Genomic DNA, 17,673 nt, shown 5'->3' with positions numbered 1-17,673 from the left:
GCTGAACCTCCTGATGGCACCTGGTATTTTTGGCCCCCGTGTGATGCAGAGTGCTGGACTGGATGGGTCTTTGGGCTGATCCCACATTGGCTTCTCTCTTATGTTCTTATGAGTTCACAGCTCACTTTGTCAGGTACCTGGGCATTGAATCAGGAAAGTTCCTCCCCTGCCATAAATTCTGTTACTCTTTCAGGTGCTCCTGAACTCTTGCTCTTTTCTGCTGCTACAGACTAGCAGGGCCACCCATCTTGATCTATCGGTAGCAAGCAGGGCCGGCTCACGAACTAGGCAATCGCCTAGAGCGGGACAGCCCTTAGGGGCACCAAACTGCACCCGGCCCCGTACTCTGGGAGTTTCTGGATTATTTGTGTTTTTCATTCTTCCTAAAATGCACTTATTTTTGAAAATTGGTGGGCGCACGGGGGCGGGGGGGGAGAAGGGATCCTCGCCTAGGGTGCAAAATAAGCTGGTAGCAAATTTGTCCTGCTCCCCTCACAGAGAATCAAGTACAAGACTTGAACTGATCTGAGAGTGGTTTTGGGTTGTTTTTGTACAAGTCACATTTGGCTGCAAATTCCGTTTAACGCGTCACAAAGTCCGGGTTACCTATTTGAGGGTCCAGAGGCACTTTGCCCAGGAGAGGTACGTTTAAAGCATGGCACATCGCCTCTGCACCTCCAGAGGTTGGCGGGAATATCTGGGACTCTTTCTGCAGAACAAAAGACGACAGACTGCGTGAAGTGAGATCAGAGGGCCATGCGTGGACCGTGAGAGGTGGGCTTCAACACACCGCTTTGGAGGCACTGCTCTTCCGCGGCTCGGGACATCTGACAACCCAGGACCCCCAACCAGGACAGCCCGCCCACCCTACTTCCGCCACATCATTATTAGAGAGGATGTAGACTCCTTGAAGACTTCGCACTGCTTCTTCTGGGGTTATGCAGCCATGCTGCTCAAAGGCCCGGCCAGCCTGGAGTAAGATCTCAGTGAAGGTCCCAAAGTGAACACCACCAAGGACAGTATAGCCTGCTGGAAGCAGCTCTCCAGGATCTCAGGCAGAGGTCTTTCCCATCACCTCCCGCCTGGTCCTTTATAACTGGAGAAGCCAGGGATTGAACCCGGTACCCTCTGCATGCCAAGCAGAGGCTCTGCCACTGAGCCACAGCTCCTCTTTGCAGCTCTCTCCAGGGTCTCAGGCGGAGGTCCTTCACATCACCCACAGCCGGTCCTTTTTAACTGGAGATGCCGGGGATTGAACCTGGGACCTTCTGGATGCCAAGCAGAGGCTCTGCCACTGAGCCACAGCTCCTCTTTGCAGCTCTCTCCAGGGTCTCAGGCGGAGGTCTTTCCTATCATCTACAACCTGGCCCTTTTTAACTGGAGATGCCTCTGGGGATTGAACCTGGGACCTTCTGCGTGCCAAGCAGAGGCTCTGCCACTGAGCCACAGCTCCTCTTTGCAGCTCTCTCCAGGGTCTCAGGCGGAGGTCTTTCCTATCATCTACAACCTGGCCCTTTTTAACTGGAGATGCCTCTGGGGATTGAACCTGGGACCTTCTGCGTGCCAAGCAGAGGCTCTGCCACTGAGCCACAGCTCCTCTTTGCAGCTCTCTCCAGGGTCTCAGGCGGAGGTCTTTCCTATCATCTACAACCTGGCCCTTTTTAACTGGAGATGCCTCTGGGGATTGAACCTGGGACCTTCTGCGTGCCAAGCAGAGGCTCTGCCACTGAGCCACAGCCCCTCTTTGCAGCTCTCCAAGGTCTCAGGCAGAGGTCTTTCCCATCACCTCCCGCCTGGTCTTTTTTAACTGGAGATGCTGGGGATTGAACCTGGAAACTTCTGTGTGCCAAACAGGGGCTCTGCCACTGAGCCACAGCCCCTCTTTACAGGTCTCCAGGGTCTCAGGCGGAGGTCTTTCCTATCATCTACAACCTGGCCCTTTTTAACTGGAGATGCTGGGGATTGAACCTGGAAACCTCTGTGTGCCAAGCAGAGGCTCTACCTCTGAGCCACAGCCCCTCCCAAAGGCGCTGAGGCCAAATGCTTGCCTAGCACTGGCACATGGACACAAGGCCTCGTCATCGAGTAGGGACTTTACTAACACAGGAAAACAGGAACTGAAATCCAGAACTGCCTATGGAACATCCCCTGAATTACGATGCCAGCCACTTGCACAACAGGTGAGGTAAATGCAGAAGAAATGCTTTGGTATTCTTGTGACCTATGAAGAATTGGCTTGAATGTTCCGAAAAGTTCTAATGTTACTAGAAGATTAACAGAATCTGATGTTTTACTACCTCTAAGAGAAAACCGCTATCTAAATTTTACTGTTCATTCTTAGTAAAGGATTAGGTGCTGTAACTCCAACCAACCAATTAAGGATCGGGCGTTCGAACTTCGAAATTTTCCAGTTCCCCGGGACCTAAAAATGCAGGGCTTATTTACCCTACAAATCATGATTCTATACCTGGATTAAAAGAATTCCTACCATTACCAAAACCTAACATCACGAGGTTTTTCCAGTGGCATTCATTCCCCTTCCCCCCAGAACAATTCGATGTTCAGGACAGTCTGTGAAAACCGCTGACTGTCCTAAAGCTACGGATTTCAGGACACATAGGTTACTAAAAGTTTGGATAAATAGCTTTCAAGGGAACTGCAGTTTAATTACAAAATATGAATCTTAGTAGGAGGCCAATAATTCAAAATAAGAGAACACGGCCTGCCCTGGATAGCGCAAGCAAGCCCGGTCTCCTCAGATCTCAGAAGCTAAGCAAGGTCAACTCTGGCAAGTCATTGGATGGGAGACCTCCTTGGTATACCAGCAGTCGGGAAGCGGGGGCAGGCTTTATTCAGCCACCTCCCTGAATATCCTCCAGGCCCCCAGTAGGGGGTCACTCACCAGAGGTCGCTGTGACTTCCAGGTGCACACACATGCACATCAGTGTTCCCTCTCTAGAACATGTTCTGTTGGACTGTGAGGCCTATAATAATCTCCAGAAATCTCTTTCATTCCCCAAGTTCTTACCTCTAACCAGTAGGCAAAGAGCCCGTATTATGAAAAACCTCCTCTCAGATAGGCACTCTGAGGTAACACACCAAGTGGCTAGATTTGGACGGAGGGTTTTAAGAATTAGAAAATCTATAACAAAGCAAGCTAAATGTTAATCATTTTATTGTTAACCGTCTACCTCCTAAGGAATTTATTATGTATTTTATAATGCATTTTACTGTTCTGTTGAGCCGTTTTACCTTTACTCATGGGCGTTTTTCACTACTAAGTTTGTAGTGTTTCAAATGTTAACTGCTGGCTTCGGCTGTAAATAAAACTTTATCCTATCTATCAAACTTTATCCTTATCAGTGTTCCCTCTAAGCTGAGTTGGTGTGAGCCAGCTCAGTTTTTTAGCCTCCAGCTCACAGATTTTTGTCTTAGCTCAGGAAGGAAGGCTCCAGAGCAAACTAATTTATGCAGTGTAGCCAAATCGCTCGTTCACAACTTTAATGCCAGGAGCACGCAAAGTAGAGTTTTTGCTCACAAGACTCCACAGCTTAGAGGGAAGCATCGATGCACATATAGGGCGATACGTGTTGAAAATGTCTTGCAGCGATTCAGGCCTGCAAAGGCCATTGTGCTTTCCAACTGCCCTGTCTATGGAAAAAATTCCTATTAACACAGGTTAGCGTTTCACCAAGACGCAGCAGAAGGAAAATGATTCTTCCCGGGTCTGGCTTCCAGCCATGGCAGGGCTCACACGGGGGGGATGACACCTCTACCTTGCATTTTGGACACACGAAGCCGCTCATGTTTTCCACCACTCCGATCACCGGCAGCTTCACCTTGTGGCAGAAGTTTATCTCTTTCCGAACGTCCTGAAGTGCCACTTCCTGTTTTTGAAAAAGCCATGGAAATGCAACAGAATATTAATCCAGATGCCCCAAATTGGTTTGCTAATTAATTGCTGTTACATGGACTCTCCCCCCCCCCACCCCAATATCATTTTGAACACACAAAGCTGTCTTTGACCAAATGAGCCCCTCAGTCCCTCAAAGTCAGTGCGGTCTACTCCAGGGTCCCAGGTGGAGAGAACTTTCATGTCACCTGCTGCCTGGTCCTTTTAGCGGAGGATGCTGGGGATGGACCTTGCCTGGCAGCCGCTCGCCAAGGTGACCTTCTGCCTCATCCTTTTTAACCTGTGATGCCAGGAACTGAACCCGGGGCTTCCCTTGCAACAGATCGGTAATAAAGCAAAGAATTATCCCATCCTTATGACTCCAGGATAAAGCAGCCCATGTCAATACTTTTAGGTCCTCGGTCGTGACCCGAGGCTTATAACTCACAGTCCAATGGGGGGGGGGGGGATTTCTGGTAAAACCACACACCTGTCTTCCTACTTCCTACTTATCTGGTCCATCTTGTATCTATGTTGCATAACTGTATGACTGTATTGTATTATGATATAAGCCAATATGCTCCTCATTGTGTTTGACCTCTGAAGAAGGCCTACGCAGGCCGAAACGCACCAGGTCAAGTCCATTGGCCCTTGTGTGCTGGATTTTGACATTTTTACATGAGGTGGGATTGGGCCCTTATAAATTTTTTACTTCTATGTTAATAAATACATGTATCTTTTTATACTATATACATTTTTATTGCTGGCCCTCTATTCTGTTTGACTTACCTTTTTAGGTTCTGGATCCCAGGTTTCAGGGTTAAGTCCCGTCCCGTCCCCCGCCCCCTTTCATCCCTAGCCTGCTTTGCCCCTTCCCTCCATTGCCAATTGTTGGTTCTTGGGACCTTCACACAGTATCTTTGTCCCAGGATTACAGGGCAGGTAGAGAACATATTGATTAGCTGCCTTATGCCAGGTCAGAGCCTTGGTTCGTCAAGGTCAGTATTGTCTACTCTGACCAGCAGGGGCTCTCCAAAATCTCAGGCTGAGGTCTTTCCCTTCACCTACTCTCTGGTCCTTTTCACGGGAGGTGCCGGGAACTGAACCTGGGACCTTCTGCCTGCCAACCGGAGGTTCTACTGACTGAGTCATGGCCATCTCCCAGGTAGGTTAATTCACAATACTGAGGCCACAACAGAAGAGGCCCTGCTCAGAAACTAGAGGGATTTCACAAACTAGATGGTTGGACCCAGACGGCAGGGCCTCGTCTGAAGATCGTAAAAGCAGTGTGTGTGTGTGTGTGTGTGTGTGTGTGTGTTTGTGTGTTTGCCACATTTCGTACCTGGGGTGTGGTGACGATCACCGCTCCGTCTATACAGGTAGCGCTGAGATACTGCACTAAAGACAGGTGTTCATCGGAGGTCCCCGGAGGTGTATCTACAATCAGGTAGTCAACTTCGCCCCAGTCCACGTCCCGGAGAAACTGCTTAATCATTCCTAAAGAAACACAAAAACACATCATTAAAAAATTTCAAAATGAATCCAACGCTCCACAAAAACTTAACAAGTTGCCACTGTTTCCACATGCGAAAAGCAAAGAAGGAACAAAGTGCAGGGTTCTTTAACAGAAAACGTCCAACTCCTGGCACGTTTCAGTGGTGTAATGATTTCTTGTTTTGGTGTGTGTGTTTCTTTAAATGTTTAGTTTGACTGCAGTAATGTAAGGAAAGTGATAGAGGGAGACAAGTGTGATGTGATTGGCTGATGACTGAGAGTGTGGGAGGAGGGGTGTCTCTATGAGATTCTGTGTGTGAAGTTTGAAGAGAGCATAGTCTGTGTGACTATGGGAGTTTGAGTCAATTCTGTGTGAATAAGACAAAGAGCCTGTGTGGCTATATGAGAAAGAGAGATTAGACTGAGTGTCTGAGCCTGTCAGAGTGGAGTTTTGGGAGTTTCAGAGACTGTTTGTGACGCCAAGCTTTGCCAGTTATATTTACAAGTTCCTTTCTTCAGCAACAGTTCAAAAATAACCAGAAACCTATTTTGTTCTTTAATAAATAAATCATTATTTGTTTAAACTTATCCCAGCAATCAGAATAGTCCTTCCTCAGGGCCACATAGTCATCTGAAGTGCCCAGACCCTGGGTCATTCTACCAAAAGAGAGAGATTTGGAATTTTTAATTCCTGGTGGCACCAGAAATCTACCAAGTTTAGGTACACAGAGTGTGAATTAAAGGAGAAACAGTCTCCCCAATAAGCAAGGACTTCACAAGTGGTCATCGGGGAAACGTTACAGCTCCCTCTAGTGAGCTCTGAAGCTAAACACAGCTCAGTTTTTGCAAGGGTCGGTACAGTGCCTTCAGAAAGGTTTTTCAGAGTCCACAGAAATCGGGGAAGGCCTAGGATAGGGTGGGAGATAAAGCAGGGGGGGGGGGGCTGGCAAACTAGAGAATGCTCAGAATCCACAGTGCGGAGATTCCATACCGTGCAACGCACACTGAAACTGCAAAATCAAGTCAGGGTAGCACACCTTCCAAATGCGGAAGGTCTCCCAAGCCTCCCTTGCCAGGAGAGAGTGGGAACTACAATCGCCACGGGAGGCTCCATGTTGCCAACTGATCGTGGACACTGCCCCCTTCCATACGGCTGGTCCTGTGAGATGATCACTGTACATGTTGCGAAAATGGCTATCAAAATTGTAAAAATTAACTTACATGTTACGGGCTGTAGAAAAGAGCAAGCGTCTAGTAGCACCTTAAAGACTAACAAAATTTCAGGCAAGCCCAATCTCGTCAGATCTCAGAAGCTAAGCAGGGCCGACTCTGGCATGTCCTTGGAAGAGCAACCTCCAAGGAATACCAGAGGCGGGACGCAGAGGCAGGCTGATCAAGCCACCTCTCTGAAAAACGTCCAGGCCCCCAGTAGGGGTCCCCAGAAGTCAACCATGACTTCTAGGCAAGCACACAAAGACACACACACACACAAATATACACACATATATTAACACTATCAAACACACATATATTAGCACTAACAAAATTTGTAGCAGGTTGAGAGCCAGTTTGGTGTAGTGGTTTTGATCGACGGACTCTAATCTAGGAGAACCGGGTTTGATTCCCCACTCCACCACATGAAGCCAGCTGGGTGACCTTGGGTCAGTCACAAGTTCTCTGAGGTCTCTCAGCCCCCAAAATAAATCTAGCTCACCACTTTAGTGGTAGATGCTAAAGGGCTAGAACTTAAGGCTGCCAGACAATCTTCAGATCTCTTGGCTACGGAAATCTGTGGCAGGGCGAGAGCCAGTGTGGGGTCGTGCTTAGGTGCATAGACTCTAATCTGGTAGAACCGACTTTGATTCCCCACTCCTCCACATGCAAGTGCTGGCGTGACCTTGGGTCATTCACAAGTTCTCTCAGAGCTGTTCTCTCATGGGCAGTCCTCGAGAGAGCTCTCTCAGCCCCCACCTGCCTCACAGGGTGTCTGTTGTGGGGAGGGGAAGGGAAGAAGACTGTAAGCTGCTCTGAGACTCTGAGTAAAGGGCGGGGTATAAATCCAATGCGCTTAATTGCTTCAAAGCTGTAACGCTTGTCAAGGTTACTGGAGAGGTTGGTGGTGTCTAGCTTTTGTGGGAGCTTCTTTCGTTCCCAGCTTTGCGGCCGTTAGAGAATAAGCCAAATGCCCGCGCACGGGAGTCCATCCAATTGGGTAGAGCTGGGGGGGCGGGAGCATACGAATGCCCTATATCCTATTATGTGACTAGGTAACCCGCCATTCCTAACAGTGCTCATGTTATTGCATCCATGACTTTTCAATAAAAGTAAAACCTTCCTACAAGCGTGTACTTCTTTGTTTTGCTGTGGATCCTGACAGCTACGAACCATTCTTTTTGGGTCCTCTCCAAATAACAGCATCGTCGGGACTACCGAGCAAGAACCCCACCGACATCACGCCTAGGTTTTCTTCAACGTACTGGAAAACAGAAGCAAACGTACATTTGGCCAAAATGGAGGGCATGAATGATTGGCAATCATTACTGCCTATGTACCGGGTGCATTTGGTGTGCTTTCAAAGCCATTTGCTAAAGTGACCGTTCTCTTTCGATAAGCCTTCTTTGCGTGTGCTAAATGCCCTCAAGTTCCTTCCAACTTACGGAAACCCTATGAATCAACGATAATGCCTTTATCACTAGATCATTCCCTTAAAACAACCAGAGTTATACTGATTACTAGAATGTCAATTCAATTCAATTCAAAACCTTTATTGGCATGGATCAGAGTCATAAACAGTCGCCCTTCAGTTCATTGATTAAACACATAACTTCCTCAATATAAGGCAGTTACAGAAATTAGCCACCGCTTCAATAACCACTGTATTTTGTGAAGCCAATAAACGGTACAACATTCTGTCATCTGATTGTTTGACATCTTTCTTAAGTATGGCTTCTAGATAGACTGCCCGAATGTCATCATACAAACTACAGTGGAGGAATACGTGTTCGATTGTTTCAATCTCCTCTGAATCACAATCACAAAACCTAACAGAGTAGGGGATTTTCTTAAATCTTCCTGCTAAAACCGCAGAGGGGAGCACGTTAAAGCGGGCCAGCATAAATGCTCTACGCAACTGTGGAGAAGTCAAATCCAATAAGTATTGTGCAGGGGTGTTGATCGGAAAACGTGCCCATCTTAAAGGGGAGCATCTACCAGAAGCCAAGGCTCTAAGCTCTTGCATCTCAATATCAATTAATCTCTGTTTGAGCAGGGCAAAGATGTGTGCTTCAGATAAGGACATCATATCATTCACGCATAACCCTATTGAGACGATTTTCCTTTCTATAGCAGCAAACCACTCAGAGCAATGAGACTCTTCCAACAGATATGTAATAAGGCTATTGGGACAGTTCCTAAAGTGCAAACGTAGCCAAAATCTGAAGGTAATTATCCAAGCCCTTGTTTCCAAGCGTATCATATTGACTTCCAAACAAATAGCGGCGTAGGAAACACACAGGGGCAACCCTAATATTTTCCTCACAAAATTGGATTGGAGTTGTTCTACCATTTTGTTAAAAGCTGTGATCCAAATGGGCACCCCATAAAGAAGCTTCGCTCCAATTTTGTGCTGAAACACTTTTAGGGCCGCAGGAACATACTGGTTACCCTTGGTAAAAAAGAAACGGGTTATTGCTAGCACACAGCTGTTCGCAGATTTAATTACTTCTGATCTGTGGGCTACCCACCTTGCACTATGATGAAAGTTAATTCCCAAATATTTAAAACACTTCACCTGTTCAATGGTGTTACCCTTAACACGCCAGTTGATGGGTTTCCAGGAATCTCCGAACACCATTATTTTAGTTTTGTCAAAATTCACAGATAATCCGTTCAGCTCACAATATTCTATAAAATGTGCCAACAGTCTCTTTATCCCTACTTCAGACCTAGAAAGAACTACAGCATCGTCTGCAAACAATAGCAGGGGCACCGGTCGCGAGCTCATAATTGGGCTGTGACCATCAATCCTCTCTAACCCCGTGGCCAAATCATTTAAGAAAAGATTAAAAAGGAGGGGAGCCAATACACAGCCCTGCTTAACCCCTATTTTGATGGAAATTTTCGGGGTTAAATCACCATCCCTAGAGCCTCTTACTTGGCAAGTGGTATCTGTATATAATTTCTTAATCAACAGGAGCAATCTCATTTCAATTCCCAACAGCCTTAACTTCTTCCATAGAAGCTCCCTTGAGACAGTATGATTACTAGAATGTACCAACGCAGACAGGTAACTCTCTACAAATCTATTTTTAATCCGAGCTGCAATTTTTAAAAATTAGTGTTGAAATTAACTGAAACTATTTCAAACTAAAAATATATACATGAATCACATGAAGCTGCCTTATATTGACTTAGACCTTTGGTCTACCAAGGTCAGTTTTGTCTACTCAGACTGGCAGCGGCTCTCCGGGGTCTCAGGCGGAGGTCTTCCCCATCACCTCCTGCCTGGTCCATTTTTAATTGGAGACGCTGCTGGGGATTGAACCTCGGACCTTCTGCATGCCAAGCAGAGGCTCTGCCACTGAGCCACAGCCCCTCTTGACAGCTCTCCAGGGTCCCAAGGCAGAGGTCTTTCCCATCACATCCTGCCTGGTCCCTTTTAACTGGAGATGCCGCTAGGGACTGAACCTGGGACCTTCTGCGTGCCAAGCAGAGGCTCTTCCACTGAGCCACAGTCCGTCTTGACAGCTCTCCGGGGTCTCAGGCAGAGAAGGGTCTTTCCCATCACCTCCTGCCTGGTCCTTTTTAACTGGATATGCCAGGGATTGAACCTGGGACCTTCTGCATGCCAAGCAGAGGCTCTTCCACTGAGCCATGGCCCCTCCCCTCCCTCTTCCACTGAGCCATGGTCCCTCCGTTTCATAAGACAAGTCATTTTGCACGCAACCAAATATGTAGTACCCACTAGAGGGTACCCCAGCAGCAACATTTTAAAAAAATCAGATGAGCTAGTGTCCGTAACAAAAATTTTCCCCTGCTTGGTTTCCACTGCAGCCCGTCCCCAAACCTTAGCCTTGGAAGACTGCAGACACCCTTGTCTCCATGAACCAGGAAGAGTGCGCATGCATGATAATGTTTTCAAAATTCACTCACCACAGGAGACCAGCCTGATCCACTCTGGTGAACCTGAGGACGCGAATATTTTGAAGTGTTAATTATCACCACTCATCATCACCATATAAATACATAAAATAAACTGAGCCTGGATCGGACTCATTTTGTTCATATAGGGCACACAGGCTACAGAAGGAATAAAATTCGCACAAGGAATCCAAAAGAAACATGAGCATTTTTGCTAAAGGTAAACATTTTCTGCTTCTAGCACAAGGTGCTGGAATCTAGGCCAAAGCTTTTCTTGAACTGCACACAGAAACTTGCAGTTCCTTCACTTCAGAAGAACTTTAAGGTGCTGTGAGAAGCACAGAGAGATATGGCAGTTGCAAACCTCTTGTGGCAGTATGGACATAAGAACGTAGGAAGAGCCCTGCTGGATCAGACCAGGGAGGGTCCATCTACTCCAGCATCCCATCTCACATGGTGGCCAAGCAGCTCCTCTGGAGGGCCAACAAGAGGGCAGAGAGGCCTTCCCCTGAGAAGAACATCAGAGGAGCCCTGCTGGGTCAGACCAGTGAGGGTCCCTCTAGTCCAGCCTCCCATCTCACACAGTGGCCAGCCAGTCCCTCTGGAGGGCCAACAAGAGGGCACGGAGGCCGAGGCCTTCCCCTGGTAAGAACTGGAAGAGCCCTGCTGGATCAGACCAGGGAAGGTCCATCTAGTCCAGCCTCCCTTCTCACCCGGGGGCCAGCCAGTTCCTCTGGAGGGCCAACAGTAGGGCACGGAGGCCGAGGCCTTCCCCCTGATGTTGCCTCCTGGCTCTGGGATTCAGCGGCTTAGGGCCTCCGAATTTGTATGTTCCCCTCTGTCACCATGGCTAGTAGCCACTAATAGACATCCTCTGAGTACCATTGTGCCGATGACTAAAACCAAGCCAGGAGGCACTGGGGCCCCTCAGGAAGAAACCCTGGCTCCTGCGTGCTCACTCGTGATGCAGCCTTAGCGACAACCAAAGGGCCGCATATTTCAAGCCCCACAGAATCCTTAAGAAACGGTTGTTCTGACCATGTTACAAAACCGTCTCTTCTGTTTCACACAGGCCTACCTGCTCCCCCTCCAGGCCCATTATTTTTGGTATCGATGGTCCGCAGATATCAACGTCCAGGACAGCAACCTGAAAAAAAGAAAAAGGGAGTTGAGAAGGCAGGAACGCCTACTTAAGGGAACATCACACAGGTGAACCGTGAACATCAGCAACAACAATTTGCATTTAACGTCACAAAACGCCCAGAAGCACAATCCCAAATACCTATATTCAGTAAATCCTGCTGAGCTCAACAGGAGTTACCACCCAGTAGGAGTGCACAGAAGCGCAGTCCTACAATCGATCTATTGTTCATTGGGAGCAAAATATACACGCTGTGAATTACATATATATGCATACAGATTCAGGTTGGTAGCTGTGTTGGTCTGAAGCGATAGAACCAAGTTTGAGTCCAGTGGCACCTTTAAGGCCAACAAAGTTTAATTCTAGGTAGAAGCTTCCAGACAGACACTTCTACCCAGAATTAAACTTTCTTAGTCTTAAAGGTGCCTCTGGCCTCAAGCTTTGTTACATATGCATACAGTATGCACGGCACTATCCATGACTAACACAGACGGCAGAAGCCAAAAATCCACAGGAAAAGTTACACGATGGCTAATTATGTTTTAGCGTTCTAATAAATATTAATAAAGAGTTAACGTTCTAATAAATATGCTAACGGTTAATGTTCTTAATCTACGAAGAGTTGGTTTTTATATCCTGGTTTTCTCTACCTTAAGCGGTCTCAAAAGCAGTTAACAACTGCCTTCCCTTCCTTTCCCCACAACAGGCACCTGGTGAGGCATGTGGGACTGAGAGAGTTCTGAGAGAACTGTGACTGTCCCAAGGTCACCCAGCAAGCTTCACGTGGAGGAGGAGTGGGGAATGAAACCCAGCTCTCCAGATTAGGGTCTGCCACTCTTAACCATTATGCCACGCTGGCTCCATGCATATAAATACTGTATAAAAACAACATGTCCACGAATACCTGTTTGTGCATCCAAAAAAAAGGACGTAGAACGGAATTTTTTTAACAGCAATAAGAAGAAATAAATCTTTTTTTAAACCACAAAAGAACTTGTAAATAAAAACACTGGCCACATATGGTGAAATGGTTAGAGTACCAAACTAGGGTGTGGGAGATCCAGGTTTGAATCCCCACTCTGCCAAGGAAGCTTGCTGGGTGGCCTGGGGCCAGTCACGCATGCTCAGCCTAGCCCACCTCACTGGACTGCTGTGGTGAGGATAAAACGTAGGAGAAAAATGTCAACTGCTTTTGGATCCCCAACGGCGAGTAAGGTGGAGTATAAATGGAGTCAAATAAATATATGGTCACTTCCACAATTTAACACTTGTGTCACTTTCACAACTCGACTTGAGCCATCTCAATTAGCAGGGGCGGAGTGGTGACCCACAATTCCCACCCCCAAGCCACAACGGAATGATACGGTTTTGTTTTGTTTTTTAAAACAGATTACGAAGAGAAAGAGGTACTTTTCTCCCTTTCTCACAATGCAAGAACCCGTGGGCACTCCATGAAATTGCTGAGCAGTCGGGTTAGAACAGATAAAAGGAAGTCCTTCTTCTCCCAAAGAGTGATTAACGCATGGAATTCACTGCCACAAGAGGTGGCGGCAGCTACAAGCATAGACGGCTCCAAGAGGGAATTAGATAAGCATATGGAGCAGAGGTCCATCAGTGGCTATTAGCCACAAGGTACAGATAGGAACTCTTGGTCTGGGGCAAGGGATGCTCTGTATTCTTGGTGCTCGTGGGGGGAGGGCTTCTGGAGTTCTGGCCCCACTGCTGGTGGACCTCCTGATGGCACCTGGTATTTTTGGCCACCGTGTGACGCAGAGTGTTGGACTGGATGGGCCATTGGCCTGATCCAACATTGGCTTCTCTTATGTTATGTTAACAGACACACCTGCTTGGTTTCGTCCTCTGCCAGGCCGTGTGCCAAGTGAGCAGAGAAGGTGCTCTTGCCGACGCCTCCTTTCCCAGACAGCACCAAGATCTTGTGCTTCACGGTTTTCATCTTCTCCTTGATTTCTTCGATAGCTGCACAGAAACAGAAGGCGAGTCATGGCCGGCTCACAAAAGGGATGCTTGGCGAACCCCTTTCCCAGTCCTAGCTGCACAGCCATGCTCAGTTTGCTGGAAACTGTCCAGCTACTGAGATCTGCAGAATGATTTCTGCTCAAAGACCTTCTCTTCTGCCGTCTTTATTATCTGCACACAGAGTGGGGTTTTTTTTTGCAGACGGGCCTCTTACACCTTTAAGAACTCGGCGGCTGGCAGAGGTGTGGTGTAGTGGTTAGAATGCAAGATTAGACCTGGGGTCAATGGGTTTCCAATCCCTTGCTCCACCATGAAAGCCCATTGACCTTGGGCCACTCACAAACTCTCAGCCTAGTCTACCTTTACGGGGCTACCGTTCTGCAGATTAAGTGGAGGGGGGGAAACAGGTGCAAAGCTACCCTGGGTCCCCGATCAGGAAGAAAACCAGGATATAGATTTTTTTTAATGAGCATAATCATACATTAGAAAGTCAAGTGAAACTTTGCTCAGGATTGCATATGAGGGGAAAACTTCACCTGCTGGCTTCCTATTTATCGCACGGCTGGTAATGGACACAACCGCCTTGCCAAAGGGAAGAAAAGGGTGAAGAAAATCATTTTCTGGGAAAGCACCTTTCTCTCTCTCTCTCTTCACTGCAACAGCCCAGCTGATAACTGGGTGCAGAAGGAAGTACTGTCACCCACCTTTGCCAGGTGAACTGGGATGTCCCGGAGGACATACAATGACCATCTGCACTAAAAAGCAGCTGGTATGTTGTGTGTGGGAGGGAATGTGAGCATTGAATGCATGCCCCACCTCTCACATGACAACCTGAAACCTCAACTTCTACATTTGGAAGGACAACAGTGGGAGGGCTTCTGGAGTTCTGGCCCCACTGGTGGACCTCCTGATGGCACCTGGGTTTTGGCCCCTGTGTGACACAAGAGTGTGGGACTGGATAGGCCATTGGCCTCATCCAACATGGCTTCTCCTAGGTTCTTATGCCCGGGGAAGTGATGCTCCGTATTCTTGGTGCTTGGGGGGGGGGTCCACAGTGGGAGGGCTTCTGGAGTTCTGGCCCCGCTGGTGGACCTCCTGATGGCCCCTGTGTGACACAGTGTTGGACTGGAGGGGCCATTGGCCTGATCCAACGTGGCTTCTTTTAGGTTCTTATGCCTGGGGAAATGATGCTCCGTATTCTTGGTGCTTGGAGGGGGTCCACAGTGGGAGGGCTTCTGGAGTTCTGGCCCCACTGCTGGACCTCCTGATGGCCCCTGGTTTTTGGCCACTGTGTGACACAGAGTGTTGGACTGGAGGGGCCATTGGCCTGATCCAACATGGCTTCTCTTAGGTTCTTATGCCTGGGGAAGTGATGCTCCGTATTCTTGGTGCTTGGGGGGGGGGTGTCCACAGTGGGAGGGCTTCTGGAGTTCTGGCCCTGCTGGTGGACCTCCTGATGGCCCCTGGCTTTTGGCCACTGTGTGACACAGAGTGTTGGACTGGAGGGGCCATTGGCTTGATCCAACATGGCTTCTCTTAGGTTCTTATGCCTGGGGAAGTGATGCTCCGTATTCTTGGTGCTTGGGGGGGGGGTGTCCACAGTGGGAGGGCTTCTGGAGTTCTGGCCCTGCTGGTGGACCTCCTGATGGCCCCTGGCTTTTGGCCACTGTGTGATACAGAGTGTGGGACTGGATGGGCCACTGGCATGGTCCAACAAGGCTTCTCTTTATAACTGTTCAAAAGGCGCCAGGAGGCCACTCTCTGGCTTTTCAGGCAGGAGAAGTGACTTGACCCCAACCCCTCCGGCCACAAGCCTCACCAGTGTACTGGCTAAGAAACGAGCCATTAATCAGGAACATCTCAGGACCCGTATCAACCCATGTGTCAAATATGTACTTCAAATCACATAGGTCACCCCTCCTGTGGGCTCTTCGATGGGCCACTGCCAGGTGGAAAATCATTTTCCCCAGGCTCCTCCTGCTCTGAGGAATGGCCCTCCTGAAGAGGTTGGGAAAGCAGACACTTGGTGGAAATTTTGCAAATTATGGAAGGTGGAGTTGGTCGGAAAGGTGACACCTCAATCTGTCTGAGGTACTATGTAGTTGCACCTACTTACTATTAACTTGTTCCACTTTTTTTTTTTTTGCTTTAACGACATATATTCTCACTGTAACCCATCTCAGAGAAAGCCCTTACAGGAAACGAATATTCAACACAGCAACCATTTATTAGATACTAAGACCAACCTGTCAGAACGTGTTCCCTAAGCAGTGCTCGGATGTGTATAAACTCCTGCAATTTATTGCCTCTGCTGCAAAAAGAACCCAGTAAGGCCTGCTTGCTAAGACATCCTATGAGAACCAAACACAGCCAAGTTTGGTGTAGTGGTTAAGAGGTTTGATTCCCTGCTCCTCCACATGCAGCTGCTGGTGTGACCCTGGGTCAGTCACAAGTTCTCTCAGAGCTGTTCTGGAAAGGAGCATGCCTCGAAAGCGCTCTCGGAGCCCCACCTACCTCACAGGGTGTCTGTTGTGGGGAGGGGAAGGGAAAGGAGTTTGTAAGCCGCTCTGAGACTCTGAGTGAAGGACAGGGTATAAATCCAATTTCTTCTTCTCTAATCTGGGAGAACCAAGTTTGATCCCCCACTCCTCCACATGAAGCTGCTGGTGTGACCTTGGGTCAGTCACAAGTTCTCTCAGAGTTGTTCTCTCAAGGGCAGTCCTCGAAAGAGCTCTCTCAGCCCCACCTACCTCACAGGGTGTCTGTTGTGGGGAGGGGAAGGGAAAGGAGACTGTAAACCACTCTAAGACTCCTTTGGGTAGTGAAGGGCGGGGTATAAATCCAATCTCCTCCTCCTCCTTCCCATCATGCAGGTGAGAAAATGCTCTCTCCCTGATCCTAGTGCAACACTTTTTAACCAGTGCATCACACTGTGTAGGATCACACCACACATGCATTGCTGGGATGAAACTGTCTTTTTGGAATTCTAACAAGAGAAGAAGAAGAGGAGATTGGATTTATACCCCACCCTTCATTACCCAGAGGAGTCTCAGAGCGGCTTACAGTCTCCTTTCCCTTCCCCTCCCCACAACAGACACCCTCTGTGAGGTAGGTGGGGCTGAGAGAGCTCTTGACAGAAACTGCTCTTTTTTCAAGAACAGCTCTTATCAGAACTATGGCTAGTCCAAGGTCATCCAGCCAGCTGCGAGTGGAAGAGTGGGGAATCAAACCCGGTTCTCCCAGATTAGACTCCGCGCACTTAACCACCACCCCAAACTGGCTTAAGAGATGTCTAAAATAAAATACAAACACGCCCCGTCACTTTCTCCTGAGTCAGACCCTGGGTCCACCTAAAAACCACACTTTTGGAGAATTATGATACTACAAATACTCCGCCTAACCTTACGCTCTGCGGTGTCGGTTTAAATCAATGGCCTCTTATGGCACGGCCACTCTTCAGCCTGAATGAATCCCTGCCCTGACAACAGCCCTGCTAGGTAGGCCAGCAGGATTCCCCCCCCCACCGCATTGCAGTAGGGGAGGGCAGGCGCCCGAGAAAAGGTGTCTTTCGCAAAAGGCCTTCCGTCGCCTCCTCCTCCCCCTCTTCTCTTCGCCGCCTCTCACCTGGGTCGGGGCCGGCCGTCCTGGCCGAGGCGCACAAGCCCTGGTTGGGGCATCCCTGGCAGGCAGTGGCCTTGCCCGCCTGCTCGCTGCCGGTGCCCGGGCACTCTGGGGGAGACACAAAAGGGGGAGTCGGATGAAAAGAGCCCTGCTGCTGCTGGTGCTGTTGGGCCGCGCCCCTGACAACACCCCTGCGAGGTAGGCCAGCTGGATCCCCCCCCCTCCAATTCCTTTAGGGGAAGGGAGAGGCCGAGGCCCGGACCCTCCGTGACCCGGACCCGGCGCCGCCGCTTCCCCTCACCGTGGGGCGGCACGTCCACCAACGCCGGGCCGGCCCTCTCCGCCATGGCGGAAGCAGACGCCGGAAGGGACGCGACCGCACTTCCGGGTCCGAAGAGCGCGCCGCTCG

The 17,673-nt window shown here is 48.9% G+C and overlaps 1 protein-coding gene across 1 annotated transcript in view; it reads right to left on the bottom strand.

Annotated features, from left to right (window-relative positions):
• NUBP1 (nucleotide binding protein 1) overlaps nt 1–17,673 on the bottom strand; it is an 18,683-nt gene extending 1,010 nt beyond the window's left edge. The window contains exons 1-9 of the mRNA XM_015409903.1: nt 17,566–17,673; nt 17,268–17,372; nt 13,510–13,643; nt 11,604–11,672; nt 10,538–10,570; nt 7,772–7,862; nt 5,235–5,389; nt 3,777–3,887; nt 607–709 (exon numbers count right to left, since the gene is read on the bottom strand). Coding sequence (XP_015265389.1) covers nt 607–709; nt 3,777–3,887; nt 5,235–5,389; nt 7,772–7,862; nt 10,538–10,570; nt 11,604–11,672; nt 13,510–13,643; nt 17,268–17,372; nt 17,566–17,611 — 847 coding nt within the window. The 5' untranslated portion in view covers nt 17,612–17,673. The remainder of the gene's footprint in view (nt 1–606; nt 710–3,776; nt 3,888–5,234; nt 5,390–7,771; nt 7,863–10,537; nt 10,571–11,603; nt 11,673–13,509; nt 13,644–17,267; nt 17,373–17,565) is intronic.

The sequence above is a fragment of the Gekko japonicus genome, unplaced genomic scaffold, assembly GCF_001447785.1.
Source record: "Gekko japonicus isolate JY-2015 unplaced genomic scaffold, Gekko_japonicus_V1.1 scaffold78, whole genome shotgun sequence".
Taxonomy (NCBI): domain Eukaryota; kingdom Metazoa; phylum Chordata; class Lepidosauria; order Squamata; family Gekkonidae; genus Gekko; species Gekko japonicus.
This window is presented reverse-complemented; position numbering and strand designations above follow the sequence as displayed.